The 17,342-nt window shown below is 39.0% G+C and overlaps 1 protein-coding gene across 1 annotated transcript in view; it reads right to left on the reverse strand.

Moving 5' to 3' along the window:
• GRM5 (glutamate metabotropic receptor 5) overlaps positions 1-17,342 on the reverse strand; it is a 599,714-nt gene that overhangs the window by 97,942 nt on the left and 484,430 nt on the right. The window contains exon 5 of the mRNA XM_064575895.1: positions 10,400-10,646. Coding sequence (XP_064431965.1) covers positions 10,400-10,646 — 247 coding nt within the window. The remainder of the gene's footprint in view (positions 1-10,399; positions 10,647-17,342) is intronic.

Genomic DNA, 17,342 nt, shown 5'->3' on the forward strand with positions numbered 1-17,342 from the left:
GACTTTAAAACAAAGTCTTTAAAACAAGACTGTAACATATAATAATAAGCACACACCCAACATAGGAGCACCCAAATACATGAACAGTTAATAACAAACATAACAGAACTAATCTATAATAACACAATAATAGTAGGGAACTTTAACACCCCTCTTGCATCAATGGACAGATTAAACAGAAAATCTACAAGGAAAAATGGCTTTGAATGACACACTGGAACAGATGGATTTAACAGATATATTCAGAATATTCCATGCTAAAACAGCAGAATACACATTCTTTTTAAGTGTACCAGGAACAATTTCCAGAATAGATCATATATTGGCCCACAAAACAAGCCTCAACAAATTCAAGAAGATCAAAGTCACACCATGCATGACCTGACCACAACACTATGAATTTAGAAGTCAAACACAAGATAAAACCTGGAAAGACCACAAATACATGGAGGTTAAATAATGTGCTACTACAAAATGAATGGGTCAATCAGAACATAAAAGAAGAAATTAAAAAAAATATACAGAAACAAATGAAAATGAAAACACAATAGTCTAAAACCTTTGGGATGCAGCAGAAACAGTTCTAAGAGGGAAATTTATAGCCATATAGGCCTCCCTCAAGAAGCAAGAAAAATCTCAAACATTCTTACACTGAAAGGAGCTAGAAAAAGAACAAAAAATAAAACCTAGAATCAGTAGAAGGAAGGAAATAATAAAGATTAGAGCAGAAATAAATGATACAGAAACTAAAACAACAACAACAACAAAACCCCAAAAGAACAAATCGATGAAACCAGGACATGGCTTTTTGAAAATGACAATAAAATTGATAGACCTCTACCCAAATTTATCAAGAAAAAAAGAGAAAGGACTCAAATAAATAAAATCACAAGTGAAAGAGGAGAAATAACAACCAACACCACAAAAATACAAATGATTTTAAAGGCATATTATGAAAACTATATGCCAATAAACTGGACAACCTAGAAGAAATGGATAAATTCCTAGAAACATATAAACTATGAAAACTGAAGCAGGAAGAAATAGAAAACAGATCAATAACCAGCATAAAAATTGAATCAGAATCAAAAATTCCCAACAAGGAAAAGCAGGACTAGGTGGCTTCACGGGCAAATTCTACCAAACACTTCAAGAAGACCTATTCTTCTCAAACTATTCAAAAAAATAGAACAGGAAGGAAAACTTTCAAATTCATTCTATGAAGCCAGCAATACCTTGATACAAAAAACAGATAAAGACACCACTAAAAAAGAGAACTACAGACCAATATCCCTGATGGACATAGATGCAAAAATTCTCAACAAAACACTAGCAAACCAAATTCAACAATACATTAAAGAAATCATTCACCATGAACAAGTAGGATATACTCCTGGATTGCAAAGGTGGTTCGATATTCCCAAATCAATCAATGTGATACATCATATCAATAAGAGAAAGGATAAGAACCATATAATCATTGCAATAGGTGCTGCAAAGCTCTTGTCAAAGTACATCTATTTATGATTAAAAAATCCCTCAGCAAAGTAGCTTTAGAGGGAACATACCTCAACATAATAAAGGCCATATATGAAAAACCCACAGCTAACATCATCCTTAATGGGGAAAAACCCAGAACTCTTCCCGTAAATTAGGAACAAGACAAGGATGTCCACACCCACCACTTTTTAAAAAAATAATTTTATTTGGGGTGCCTTGGTGGCTTAGTTGGTTGAGCATCTGACTCTTGGTTTCAGCTCAGGTCATGATTTTGCAGTGGGATGGAGCCCTGTGATCAGCTCTGCACTCAGGCAAGTCTCCTGGAGGTTCTCTCCCTTCCCCCTCCCCACCCCCCCCTCCCCTCACACGCACTGGCATGCTCTCTAAATAAATGAATGAATGCATGAATAAATAAATAAAATCTTTAATTAAAAAATTAAAAAATTTTTCTAACCAATCTCTTACACCCAACATGGGACTCGAACTCATGATCCCAAGATTAAAAGCCACATGCTCTACCAACTGAGCCAGCCAAGTACCCCACATAACTTTTATTCAGCATAGTACTGGAAGTCATAGCCACAGCAATCAGACAACAAAAACAACAACAACAATAAGGCATCCAAATAGGTGAGGAAGAAGTAAAACTTTCACTATTTGCAGATGATATCATACTATATATATAAAACCCAAAAGATTCTACCAAGAAACAGCTAGAACTGATAAGCAAATTCAGTAGAGTCAAAGGATACAAAATCAATGTACAGAAATCTGCTGCATATCTATATACCAATAATGAAGCAGCAGAAAAAGAAATTAAGAAAACAATCTCATTTAAAATGACACCAACATAATAAGGTACCTAGGAATAAAACTAAACAAAGAATTGAAAGACCTGTACTCTGAAAGGTATAAAACACTGATGAAAGAGACTGAAGAGGACACAAAAAAATGGAAAGACATTCCATGCTCATGGGTTGGAAGAACAAATATTGTTAAAATGTCTATATTACTGAAAGCTATGTATACATTTAATGCAATCCCTATGAAAATACCAACAGCATTTTTCACACAGCTAGAACAAACAATGCTAAAATTTGTATGGAACCACAAAAGACCCAAATAGCCAAAGCAACCTTGAAAAAGCAAACAAAGTTGGAAATATCAAAATTCTGGACTTTAAGTTATATGAAAAAGCTGTATTGATCAAGACAGTATTGTACTGGCACAAAAATAGACACAGAGATCAACAGGATAGAATAGAAAACCCAGAAATAAACCCATGACTATATGGTCAATTAATCTTTAACAACGTAGGAAGGAATATCCAATGGAGAAAAGACAGTCTCTTCAACAAGTAATGCTGGAAAAACTGGACAGCAATATGCAAAAGAATGAAACTGGACCACTTTCTTTTACCATTCACAAAAATAAACTCAAAATGGATTAAAGACCTAAACATGAGACCTGAAACCATAAAAATCCTTGAAGAGGGCACAGGCAGTAATTTCTTTGACATCAGCCATAGCAACATTTTTCTAGATATGTCTCCTGAGGCAAGGGAAACAAAAGCAAAAATAAACTATTGGGACTTCATCAAAATGAATATCTTCTGCACAGTGAAGGAAACAATCAACAAAACCAAAAGGCAACCTTTGGAATGGGAGAAGATATTTGCCAATGACATATCTTATGAAGGGTTGGCATCCAAAATATATAAAGAACTTATAAAAGTCAACACCCATAAACAAATAATCCAATGAAAAAACGACAGAAGACATGAATAGACATTTCTCCAAAGAAGACATTTAGATAGCTAACAGACACATGAAAAGATGTTCATCATCACTTACCATCAAGGAAGTGCAAATCAAAACTACAATGAGACATCACTTCAACCTGTCAGAGTGGCTAAAATCAACAATGCAAGAAACAACAGGTGTTGGCAAGGATGCGGAGAAAAAGGAACCCTTGTGCACTGTTGGTGGGAATGCAAACTGGTGCAGCCACTCTGGAAAACAGTATGGTGGTTCCTCAAAAGGTTAAAAACAGAAGTACCCCATGATCCAGCAATCGCACTACTGAGTATTTATCCAAAGAATACAAAAACACTAATTCAAAGGGCAACATGCACCCTTATGTCTATAGCAGCATTATTTACCATAATGGATATTGCAGATATGGAAGCAGCCCAAATGTCTATTGATTGATGGATGGATAAAGGAGAATTATATATATACTGGAATATTATTCAGCCATAAAAAAGAATAAAATCTTACCATTTGCAATGACACGGATAGAGCTAGAGAGTTTAATGTTAAGTGAAATAAATCAGTCAGAGAAAGACAAATACCACATGATTTTACTCAAATGTGGAATTTAAGAAACACACTAGTGAAGGGAAAAAAGGGAGAGAGGGAGATATAAATCAAGAAACAGACACTTTAGAGAACAAACTGATAGTTACCAGAGGAGGGATGGGTGGGGTGTTGGGTGAAACAGGTGATGGGGATTAAGGAGTGTACCTGTTGTGATGAGCACTGGGTGATGTATGGAATTGTTGTCACTATATTGTACACCTGAAACTACTATAACACTGTATGTTAATTAACTGGAATTAAAATAAATAAAATAAAATAAGTCTGAAAATAGCTTCTAAAGCACCTCATGCCATGTAAAAATGCTGGAAGCTACTAATACCTTGTAAGTTCTCAGCCTTTATTAGCTATTGTTCTCATTTTGAGTATGGGGAATAGAGAGCTGTAAAGAGGGAAAATTAATGTTCTTATTGGTAAGCTTTTTCTTGTGTGCAAGAACATTTCCAGAGAAGTATTTTTGAAATAATTTTCCAATGTCAGGACAGTGGATGAGCAACTCCTGTAGACATAACTGTGGGTATGTCTTAGGTACACAATGTCTTCACATAGAAACCTATGCTTTTACCTCCTAGGACTTATAGGATGGGCAGATGGGCTTTGAAAATTCCCCCCTCCCCCCCTTCCTTCCATGCTCAGCATAGTTAGCTATCTGGAAATTGACAAGGATGTAAAACTTTCTAGCTTTTGGGTTCCAGTGACCAGGTTACCATACTCAGACCAATGCTCAGTAAGGAAATGTTAAGAACAAATCTGACATTAGTCTGTTTGGATCTACACTGTAAAGGGATACCATTCTGTTTTTACTCCTAATCACAATATTTTACAGTAGTATCTTTTTCAGAATGTTAATTCATTCTTAAATTTGTTAGTTGTTCAGTAGCTTAAGGATCATCCTAAAGTGTTTTATTTGCAGTAAGTAACAATTTTGAGTAACTGTCTTAAGTCCACTTCTAAACCCAAAGTACCAATCTACAGGATACATAACTGAGTCCTAAACCTTCCCACTCTGTCACAGTTATCCAAGGGCTACTATGCATACAATGAGTTGAGATATTCGAAAATAGAGCACTAAGGCTACAAAAGAAACTCATATATTATGTCATTGAGTACTTCAAATACATGGGCTCTGGAGACTTCCAAAGGTACTCTGTGTGAGCCAATAAAGACTGTGAGCAAATAAGCTTTGAACATTCTAGACTGGGAAAAAGAAAGAATTATCGGTGTCAGGAAGCTTCTTTCTTTGCTGCTGCTGATTTGAAGAGCTATGAGGGTTTCACTGCTCACCCCAAAGGAAGCCTCAAGCCATTCCTACCCATCTTTAACTCTCTCCAGGTCTATCCATACTGTGAATTTTACAGATAATGGAACTGAAGCTTGGCTAGGTTATTGAGTTGTACCATATTGTGGAGTATGCAAGTGGCAGAGGAGACTGACACTCAGTCTTTAGACTTCTAGTTCAATGTTCTTCTCCATTAGACAGCTCCATATCTATTTGACAGAGTGAAGAACCAACTTTCACTGCTCCTCGATTGCAGAACTCTGTTTTATGTAGGAGAAACGGTAAAATGTGGAGAGATCCAATTTTTGCAAAATAAATATGAAAGCTGTATAGAACAGAAAATGTTGTATTTGACAGGGAAGGGATTTCAAGAAAAGTTAAACTCTAATTTTGGTTCAAATCTGTCAACCTGCTTTAACTGTGTTAGAGATAATGAATCCTCCTCATGGAATTAGCTTTTAGATTTCTGGTAATTATTTCTTATCTACAAGAGAAATACAGAGATGGTATCACTAATTGTTTGGTCAGTGAAATTATAACATTGCTGTAAAAATCTTTAGTATCAGTACATTAGAAAAAGAAATAGGTAAAAATAATTCTCCATAAAAAAAAAAAAAAAGATTTCTCTCTTCACTTGTCAATTGGTATGAATTCTTCCAATTTTCAGAGATGGGATATAGGTTTTATTCTCCATGATAAGTAAGAGAAAGTGTTTGAAAAATACTCTTAGTTAGATTTTAGTTAAGAATTAAAACACATAATGGATTCCTGCAATTGTTTTCCCATTATTCAATTCCCTCTCTTTCTCACTGTCTTGCTCTCTTGCTCTCTTTCACTGAGCCTCTTGATTTCTACATCTTTCTGCTCCTGAAACTTCTTTCTCATCACTGTGTGGTATATGTGACCTGTCTTCTGTAATATCTCTCCCTTCTTTCTCCTTTCTCTCTGCCTCCCCTTGTAGCTCTTCCTTAACTGGCCACAGTTCATAGTCAAAATATAATGAAATTTTTTAAAAATGAATTTTATATAGCATTCAAAACCAAAATAAAACAGGTAAAATGTGTTCTAACCAAAAAGAAAAAAAAAGTCCTATTAAAGCACTAAATAAAAACTAGAGGCAGGCAGGGTTCAGTTTAGCAGAACTAAAGAACTTTCTAAGTGGTTAAACTCTCTGAAAATTAGAGCAACCTTCCTTCCTCAGAAGATTGTGAGGTTTTCTTTACCCAAGGGGCTGAAGAAAGATTGTCAAGAAAATGGCAACATCATGAGGGGGAAGGGATTGTGCAGAAATTTAGATTTATATAGCTCCTTTATCCTCTCAGTCTAGAATTCTAATGCTGAGGTGTGTGTGTGTGTGTGTGTGTGTGTGTTTTAGGGTTTAATTCTTAAATATGTGGTAAATTGTCTGTTGGTCTAGAAAATAGACACTTTAAGCTCTAGTCCACGCAACAAAGCAATTACAATGATCTGTGTCTTTGGGGTTGGATTATCAGAGATTAGAGAGAAACCACAAGGTGGTTTTGACCAAGTCCTTTAATGGTAACTAATAATGAAATCATTTCCAGGATATACATAGAACCATTTCACATGTAACATAAAGAAAATGGGGGAAAAAAAAAAGAAAAGAAAACTAAGTTACATTCTCCTAATTTGAATTTAATGATTGTGCCTGGGAATTGCATACTGTCCTTGTTCTATTACTAGTTGACTGCATGAGAGTGGGCGCAACTCTTCCTTTCTCTGAGACTCCATTTTTGCCCCAAGGAAAGCTAGGAAATTAAAAACAAATCATCTCTGTGGTCCTTCTGTGGGCAGAGCCACATATTAAGAACCCTTGTGCAAACCAGTTCAGTATCTTCAAATTTCTAGTGTTCTAGCCTTACTTTCTACTTGTCACGTCTGTTTCCATCCACCCATTCCTCTTTTCTTGCCTCTTGGATTAGTCAACTTTTAAAAAGTATTCTATTGGCTTTTTAGCTATTCCTCTTGTTAAGGGATTAAATATGCATTCTTTCTTTATCTTATTCTACTTAAAGTTAATGTTGTGTCACTTAATGTAAATTATAAGAAACTTGCTGTTATAGAATTCTAGACCCCCTTTCTTTATGCTGGTTGCCAAATAGTTTACATCCCTATACTTATCAATCCCACAATATAATGTTAAAATTCTTGCTTTAAATAGTCAGTTGTACTTAGTCCGATATTCTGATATGGACTCTCCATGTTTCCCCTGCCCAATTATGGTCAGTCCCAGGCAGTGGCTAGGCCTCTAAAACCTTAGTTCTCAGACTCTCTCTAAGAGGGTCAGAAAACTTTTGCTCTAAAGGGACAGTCAATATTGTGAAGTTTTGTGAGATGGTCTCGGCTGAAACTACTCAACGCTGCCCATGTAGTGTGAAAGCAGCCAGAGACAGGCTCTAAATAAGTAGGTGTGACTGTGTTCCCATAAAACCCGATTTATGAAAACAGACAGCAGACTCCATTTGGCCTGCAGACCACAGTTTGCTGACCTATGGTCTATACCATTGGTGGTAAATAGTCAAGGTCCATATTTCTTATCTGTAATTCTGAAATCCTTAGAGCTCTGAAAATTATATTTTTATAACTCACTTGGCAGCAAAACATGACCCAATCTGAACTTATCTGGTGAGAGAACTTGACCTGCCCTGTAATGAGGCTCTGTATTGCCTATTTATCACACTTTGTGTGACTACTTGTATGTTTTACTACAGAGATATTAACATGTTGATTAAAGAGTGCTGCTCCACAGTGTGCTGGTGGCATTAGAGGACTGTGTTTCCTTTTCTAAATGGAAAAATTCTCAATTCTGTAACATACCTGGCCCCAAGGGTTTCCTTAAAGAATTGTGGACTGATAGTAGTCTGATTGAATGTGAGGTTTAATAGCAGTGGTGAAAATGAACTCTCTAATGGTCTATGAGTGTGTTTGCCAGAGTAGGTTGCTACCTGTCCCTGTTTCCTCTTGTTTAAGATCTTCCTTCTGTGCCTCTGGCATTTTAGGGGACTCTCTATTCACCCAGGCTCCTCTGGTTCATTGACCAGTTTGGAATGTCTTTGACCCAGCAGAACCATAACTTTTACTCCACAGAAATAACAATAGAATGCCTACCAATACATTTCTCAAAAAATAGTAGTTTTTAAATTTTGGTCCTGGTTAATTAATTGGCAGGCTGGTTGGATAAGGTTAGGGGTGAAGTCCAGAGATTGAATTAGAATCTTGGTTGTCATGTATTAGACTGTATCTTTGGAGAAGTCACTTAATCTTTGTAAGCCTCAGTTTGTGAGCCTTCAGCTGGAAAAGAGAATGATAACATTACCTCATAGGATTAAAATGTAGAGGACTTAGCTAAGTGTTTGGCTCAGAACATATGTTCAATAAATATTAATTTAGTTATTTTGTAAATAAAACTGGATTAATTGGAAAAATAAAAATGCTGCAAACCACCTTCCTGAGTCTGGTTCATGTCCTTAGAGGCCAATTCAGATTATTTATTAATGGGTTACTGTAACGCCCAACCTTTGAAATATGTGGAAAGTCTCTGAACAATTGTGAATTCTTAGAAATTGTTTGCAAAATTTTATGTATATTGTCCTTTAGAGAATATCTATAAATTTCATCTGAGTCTTACAGAGATTCACGTTCTAAAAAAGATTAAGAAACAATGTCCTAAATGCACCCCATTACAGCATATTTGGAGGATTATGAATGAGACAGTGATGTTCTGTCTGATCCATTAAAGTCTCCCATTGGAATAGAGCTGAGACATTTCTTCACTATCTGGTTTTGTGGAACTGGCTTGGGGGCATGACATGAAAACTCTTTGAATATTTGGAGTGTAGTCATCAAAGTTTATGAGCAAGCTGATGTCAGTGCTATAGGTATGCTCACAAGAATAATAAATCCATGCGCAGATATCAGGGACTAGGTCTTGACTTGAGCCTACAGACTGAGCTCATTGGTTGACCTGCCCTATGAAGCCTTATGACAAATGTGAAATTTTCTGTGGCCCTGATAAAATGCTTGTATTCCCTGTTCCCCATGGGTATACTGAACAGCCAAAAAGAAGAAAACTGTATATGAAAAGTCAACTTATCTTGGCAAAGAGCCTGCTTGGAGAAATATTCTTCAAGTCTCTAGAAGAGAGAAAAATATATAGCTTTCCTCTTGGCTGCATGACTTGGAACTAGCTTTCACTTAGAAGTTCAGCTTGTAATGTGGTAACAGCTGCCTCAGGGACCAGCTCCAGTTCACCTCAATAACATGGAGACAAGCTAGAACCAAGGTGGCTGGTATATGGGTGGGCACATGGGGTGTGAGTTATGGACCAAGTCATGAAACCTCTTGGCAGGATCCACTGCAAACAGAGTGTAAGGACACCCTCTCCAAGCATGCATGTCAAGAATAAACTGTTGCTGGAAGAATACTTGTGATTTTACAGTGGGAGACCACAGGACCCTGATTGTGCCGATGTAAGGCAGAGTGAAGAGCCAGCCCTGCTACAGCTCAGAATATCTTTTCAGTGACAATATCCCTCATGGATTAAAAGTCTCATGTGTAGAGTCACTTAAGAATTTAGAGTATGAGATAAATGTGAATTCTGGTAAGTTCTAGTTACCTAATGACTTCCCTGGAGGCTGATCTGTAATAATGAGTAAGTTCATATTTCTCAGGCTCCTCTATAAATAATGAAATGTGGAATTTCAGAGTAAAAGACAATTTAGTCCTCGAGAAAGGAGAAAGTCCTCCAGCTAAAGGATAATAAAATAAAATGACTTATAACTTACTATAGGTACAGCAAACAATGTAACAGCACCTCAGCCCGATTTCTGAATTACGAGAAATGGAATTGTTCCTGTTTCAGAATAGTTCTATGGCCCATGAGGGGATCAGAGTACAGAGAATAACATGGAAAACATGTACAGAGAAACCACAGGGCTGGTTTTTGAGTTTCTACCATAATGTGAGGCTCCTGTCTCTAAGGGTGGGTCTCTGAAATGGGATGATCCCAAGAGCCTGTTTTGGAAGTCAGCATCAATATGTGTACCTGACCACAGAAAATAGGGCTCCCCTTCTCTATCTTTAATCCCTTTGTGATGTCGGAGCTGGCCAAATATGACCAGTAAGCCTAGATAACCACAAAGGAGAGAAACAGGCACATCAGGATCAACAGATGACTGTTCAGGTGCTATTGTCTAGAGGAGAAAATATTATCTAATAGTACCTTCCTGGAGAGTCTCCATTCTCATCAAATAAGATCGTATCTCCAGAAACTCCAGTAAAATTGGTTTTCATCAGGGAATCTAAAAGTTTCCGTCCGTCGATTGGCTTCATTGCATCACAAAGGCCTGCATAGCCTGGACAGAGGGACATCTGCATGTTGTGGAGTCCATAGGCCATGGAATAGATCGCATTGATCACAAATCCCATTTTGGAATCTTGAACATGATGTGTTCTCAGAGTCAGAGAACCTGTTGAGAAACAAATTATGGATTAACTATGAGATTTAATTCTACTATAGCTCTCTCCATGGATTCTGAATAATTGGAGAATTCACAGGAGCAATTTATCAGAGTTAGAACCAGAGTAAATGCAAAGATACAGGTGCCAGCATAGTATGCCTACTAATTGTCTTCTATTTCCAGGTTTTTCTCCCCTGAAAACCTTGAAGAATGACCTGAATTCCCAACAGTAACAAGGTTCACTTCCTCTATTACCAATCTTTGGAGATGGATGCAGGAGAGCACTGTATTTCTGTATCAGAAAATTTATCTTAAGGACAGATTAATCTCCTTAGTACTCAACTATGATAATATAACTCCTTGGAGTAGAAATCCACAACAAATCTCCAGTTTCCAAACTATTAAGTCCTAGCTTAGCAAACTAGATTTTCTACCATCTTGCCTCAACTTACCTGTTTGGATTTATCATGCACCACTTCCAACCTCAAAGCATATGCTCTCCATTTGGAAATTCTAAAATATAATCTAATATAATCTAACATTTATGCTCCATTAATTAATTAGTTATTGGAGTCTGAGCATACAAAAAGCTGTGTGGTTGATGATCTAGGGACAAAACAAAGGTGAATTGGGCATGGATTCTGCACTTAAGAAGAAACTTGTTCAATAATAGAGGTAAATTATTTAACTATAGTGAAAGTTCAAAGGTGATATATCTGTAACACATGTGGAGGTAAAATCTATGGAGGCCCAAAGAGGGAGAGATCCCTTCCAATGGAGGGCTCTTGGGAAGGTTTCATTGAAGAACTAACACTTGGTCTGGCTTACTGATTCAGTAAGTATGGAATGAGTGCCTGTTACTTCTGACTGCTCGGAACCTGCTGGGAATGAGGGACATAATGTTGAACAAGATAAATCTGATTCTTGCCCTAGAGTCTAGAGGGCACGTGAGCATCTAAGCAAGCCATTGCAGTGTGGTTTGATAAGTGTGGAGGCAGGACTGAGTTGGGAGGGGCACCAGACCCAGAAGCTCACTGATGCTAACTATTACGGCTGAGTATCAGCTGGATGAAGAGTGGAGGGAAGAGTGTTTGAAGGTTCATAGATGAGATAGAGCATGCTGTGTTTGGGACACTTTAAGAAGGGTGGCATGTCCAGAACATGACATGGGAGATGTGAGAATGGGGAGAGCTAAAGGAGCAGGGGAGGGAAGGACTGCTAAGCTACATTAAGATTGCTGCACTTTATCATCAGATCATTGGGATCCTTTGCAGTGTTTAACTAACAAGGGGCATGATCAGATTTCTATGTCAGGAAGACCAGTCTGGCTACAGTGTGGAGAAAGATTGAAAGGGCTGTGGGAGTGGAGCCAGAGAGACCTATGAAGAGGAGATGCAATGATCTGCATGATAGCTGAAGGTGGCCTTGCCTACGGGGAGTCCATGGTTATGGGCATTATGGTCTAAGAGGCAGAATCTACTACCAGGCCTGGTGAGCGAAAAATGGGGAGGATTGACACATACAAGGAGAATATGGTAAGAAGGTGAAAGGAACAGCTAAAGTAAAGACAGGGTTTGTTATTTGGGGAAAAGTTTTCTGTAAGAGAGATAAAAAGGAATTTTCCAAAGTAGCATGGTTCTTCATGACTTTTCAAACTGAAGAGGCATATTATCCCACTTCTTCACATATCCCCAAATGCTGATACTTTGTTTCCCTGAACAGAGAAACAGGGAAAACAGCTTGGCTCATCCTGACATAAGTCTAATATGGGGAATCCTGTTTCCATCTAAGGGCTAGACACTGCACCCAGGCTACTTTCCAACCAATTCTTACAATTTCCTTCTCTACACAGGCTGTCTCAATACTTCCACATTTCCCCTCCTGCCAATGGAAACTCGATACTTCTAGGTACTAAGTCAAATACTTTGGGATTACTTTTCACTCCTCTTTTCTTCATACTTTCTCAGCTCTTATTTGATATATCTTTAAAATATATCTAGAATTAAACTACTCACACCCATCTACTTCTACCAGATTTATCATCTCCTGTCTGGATTACAGTGACAATCTTTTGACTGGTCTCATTTTTACTTTTGACTATCCTCCCCCAATCCAGCCAATTTTCAACACAATAGCCAGAAAAATTCCCTTAAAATATAAATCAGATCATGACACTCTTTTGATCAAAATTTCCAGTGGCTTCTTTATTACTGAAAGTAAAAGCCACAGTCCTTGCAATGACCTTTGAAGACATACAGAAACTTGACTCATGGCGCTCCCTCCCTCAACCTTCTGACTCCATCTCTTAACACTCTACATTTAAATGATTTCTCTCTAGCCACACTAACCTCCTTTCTGGTCTTCACCTATTCAGGGGTGCCCCTGCCTCTGGGCCCTGTACTTGCTGTTCTTTCTACCCAGAATGCTCTGCCACAGAGATCTCCAGAATCTGTTTCCTCCTCAGTGCAGGTCTTTGCTCAAATATTATCCTCTTTGTGAGACCTTCTTGGAGACATCCTGTCTAAATCTCATCTCCAATCCCCCTCCTGCCCCCCATATTCCCTACCTCCTTTCCTGGCAATATTTTTCTCCTTACCACCATCTAAAATGCTACATGTTTGTCTTTTTATTGTCTATCTCATCTACCCACTAAAATGTAAACTCTGTGAGGCCAGGGATTTTATTTCCAGTTTTGTTCACTACTCAGTGCCTAGACCAGTGTCTAGCACATAGTGGGTCCCCCAAAAATATCTGTTGAATAAAGAACTGTTCATTCTAACTAGACTATTCCCTTCTATTTTCTTTTCCTTCTTGACCCCACTAACATGAATTCTATCCAGTTTTAAAGGTTCCAAGAACATTTCCTTCATGAGGACCACCATGATTGCAGATACTAAAATTAATCTCGCCCTTCCGAACTCCCTGTCACTTTCTCTATAGCTCTCTCTCTGAGACACCCTGCACACCATACTATAGAAATGTGGGCACACTTAGGGGAGGTAGAATTTGAAGCATCCATTCCCCATGTCAGTCCATCTCCTACCTTCCTCTAACCCCTTAAGTGGATGTGTTACTCACACATCACCTCAGCCTCCCAACCCACTATCAGAGGTCAGCAATAGTTGCTTCTATGGCTACTAGAGAGGTGGTGGTTTGATTCTCATTCTCTTATTTTTTTTTCTCTTATGAGCAGAGGAGGGAAATGCTTTATGTCTTCCTAGCTCTGTGACTTAGGGAAGTTACTTAAATTCTCTAAGATTCCATTTAATCATCTGTTAAATGGTGATAAGTCATAACTACCTGGCACAAGGTAGATGCTTCGTAAATAGTCACCGTACCAAAATGTAAATCATAATGATCATTAGCCACTATGATGTGTGGTTGAGCCTTTGGAGAATGAAAGCAAGCCAAAGGTCTTGCCTGACAGGATGTGCAGTAGAGCTCTCAGGCAGTCATCTTTCCATGTGCCCTTCCTGATTTTTCTTTATGCCTTGTCTGTGTTAGACAGCAACTGGCACAAAGGCAACATGTGAGCCTTATTCATTTGTAAATCAAATCACAGTGCTTAGGGCATGGTTACTGCACTGTTTGTTGAATTAAATGGGGGCAAGAATGAAAATTTGCATTTTTGTTTGGCTCTTTTCAAAATAATTTTTGCATATATCAGTGATGTGCTGCAATACTGTATTCATACTGCAGAGATAAAGAAACTGAGCTGTAGAAGGGGAGGAGGAAAGATGGTGGAGGAGTAGGGAACCCTATTTCAACTGGTCACCGGAATTGAGTTGGATATCTACCAGACCACTACTGAGCACCCATGAAATCAGCCTGAGATGTAAGAAGATCTGGATCTCTACAAACAGAATATCGCAGAGAGTTGGTTTTGAGGTACGAAATGGGAGCCATGATTCCACGGGCAGATATTGGAGGATAAATGGCAGCGGGAGGGTGCCTGGCTGTGGGGATACTACATGGACGGGGCACAGACTCGCAGACCAGTAGCGGTGGGGAAAGGACTTTAGGGCAGCCCCTGGGTCAGGAACCGGAGCGGCGGGGTCGCATTTGAACTGGGAATGGCTGGTGGTTTTAGAAGCACAAAGGGCAGAGACATGCCCTGACCTGGAGGTGAGGACTGGGAGCACTGCAGAGGGGCGCACAACCCAGGATGCTGTAGTTTATAGCAGCATGGACAGAAATGGAGACAGTGTGGCCTGGAGAGCCCACTAAAGAACAGACTGCGATCTCTCTGCTCTGAGGCAGAGGGTTGGAAATAGTCTCTTCTGCTCTGACTCGTGGAAGAGATGTGGAAAGACACCAGGGAAAGCCACCAGAGAACAAAAGCCCCCAAAACTGATTCCCACTGAGCCCATCCCCCACCACAGGGGGCCAGGGCAACTCCGCCCAAACAGGGTTGCCTGAGTAACAGCGTGGCAGGCCCCTCCCCCAGAAGACAGGCTGGGAAAACAAGAGGCCAGCAACCCTAAGGTCCCTAGAAAACAGGTGCATCTTGCTTGGGTTCTGGTCAATAATTTGGACTCTATACATTCCCTCAACCACTCAACAGAAGGACTAGGAGGAGGAACCCCCAAAATAGAAGAGACTCAGAGATTATGACTTATGCCACAGATTTACAAATGGATGCAGATATAACCAAGATGTCAGAGATGGAATTCAGGCTAGCAATTGTGAAGACAATGGCTAGAATGGAGAAATCAATTAATGGCAACATAGAGCCTCTAAGGGCAAAAATGAAAGCTGAATTGGCAGAAATTAAGGGGCGCCTGGGTGGCTCAGATGGTTAAGCGTCTGCCTTCGGCTCAGGTCATGATCCCAGGGTCCTGGGATCGAGTCCCGCATCAGGCTCCCTGCTCCTTGGGAGCCTGCTTCTCCCTGTTTCTCTCTTTCTCTCTCTCTGTCTATCATGAATAAATAAATAAAATCTTTAAAAAAAAATGCTATCAGTGAGATCCAATCCAATCTAGATAATCTAACAGCTAGGGTAAGTGAGGAAGAAGAATGAATAAGTGACCTGGAAGGCAATATAATAGATAAAAAGGGAAAAGAGGAGGCCAGGGAAAAACAACTCAGAATCCATGAAAATAGAATCAGAGAAATAAGTGACACCATGAAGCGTTCCAATGTCAGAATAATTGGAATCCTGGAGGGAGTAGAGAGAGAGAGAGGACTAGAAGATGTATTTGAGCAAATCGTAGCTGAGAACTTCCCTAATCTGGGGAATGAAACAAACATTCGTGGCCTAGAGGCAGAGAGAACCCCTCCCAAGATCAAGGAAAACAGGTCAACACCCCAGCATGTAATAGTAAAACTTGCAAATCTTAGAACCAAGGAAACCATTTTAAGGGCAGTTAGGGGGAAGAGATTCCTTACGTACAGAGGGAGGATCATCAGAATAATGTCAGACCTATCCCCAGAGACCTGGCAAGCCAGAAAGGCCTGACAAGACATATTCAGGGTACTAAACGAGAAGAACATGCAGCCAAGAATACTTTATCAGGCAAGGCTGTCATTTAGAATGGATGGATAGATGCAGAGCTTCCACGACCGGCAGAAACTGAAAGAATATGTGACCACTAAGCCGGCCCTGCAAGAAATATTAAGGGGGGTTCTATAAAAGGAGAAAGACCCCAAGAGTGATATACAACAGAAATTTACAGGAACAATCTATAAAAACAAAGTCTTCACAGACAACGTGATGACAATTAATTCATATCTTTCAATAATCACTCTCTCCCATAAAATGGCACAGGGTTGCAGATTGGATAAAAAGACAGGACCCATCCATATGCTGTCTACAAGAGACTCATTCTGAACCTAAAGATACATCCAGACTGAAAGTGAAGGGATGGAGACCATCTTCCATGCCAGCGGACCTCAACAGAAAGCTGGGGTAGCAATTCTTATATCAGACAAATTAGATTTTAAACTAATGTCTGTAACTTGAGACACAGAAGGACACTATATCATTCTTAAAGGGTCTATCCAATAAGAAGATCTAACAATTGTAAATATCTATGCCCCCGACATGGGAGCAGCCATCTACATAAGCCAACTGTTAACCAAAATAAAGAGTCATATTGATAACAATACGTTAATTGTAGGAGACCTCAATACTCCACTCTCAGCAATGGACAGGTCATCTAAACAGAAAATCAACAAGGAAACAAGAGCTTTGAATGATAACACTGGACCAGATGGACCTCATAGAATATACAGAACATTCCACCCTAAAACAACAGAATACTCATTCTTCTCGAGTGCACATGGAACTTTCTCCAGAATAGACCACATACTGGGTCACAAATCAGGTCTCAACTGATACCAAAACACTGAGATTATTCCCTGCATATTCTCAGACCACAATGCTTTAAAACTGGAACTCAATCACAAGAAAAAAATTGGCAGAAATTCAAACACTTGGAAGCTAAAGACCACTCTGCTCAAGAATGTTTGGGTCAACCAGGAAATCAAAGAAGCACTTAAACAATTCATGGAAATCAATGAGAATGAAAACACATTGGTCCAAAACCTATGGGATACTGCAAAGGCGGTCCTAAGGGGGAAATACATAGCCATCCGAGCCTCACTCAAAAAAATAAAAAAATCCCAAATTCACCAACTAACTCTACACCTTAAAGAACTAGAGAAAAAGCAACAAATGATGCCTAAGCCATGCTTTAGAAGAGA

This window comes from Mirounga angustirostris, unplaced genomic scaffold (genome assembly GCF_029215605.1).
Source record: "Mirounga angustirostris isolate CCGP_5_RB_7025 unplaced genomic scaffold, mMirAng1.0.hap1 SCAF_13, whole genome shotgun sequence".
Lineage (NCBI taxonomy): Eukaryota > Metazoa > Chordata > Mammalia > Carnivora > Phocidae > Mirounga > Mirounga angustirostris.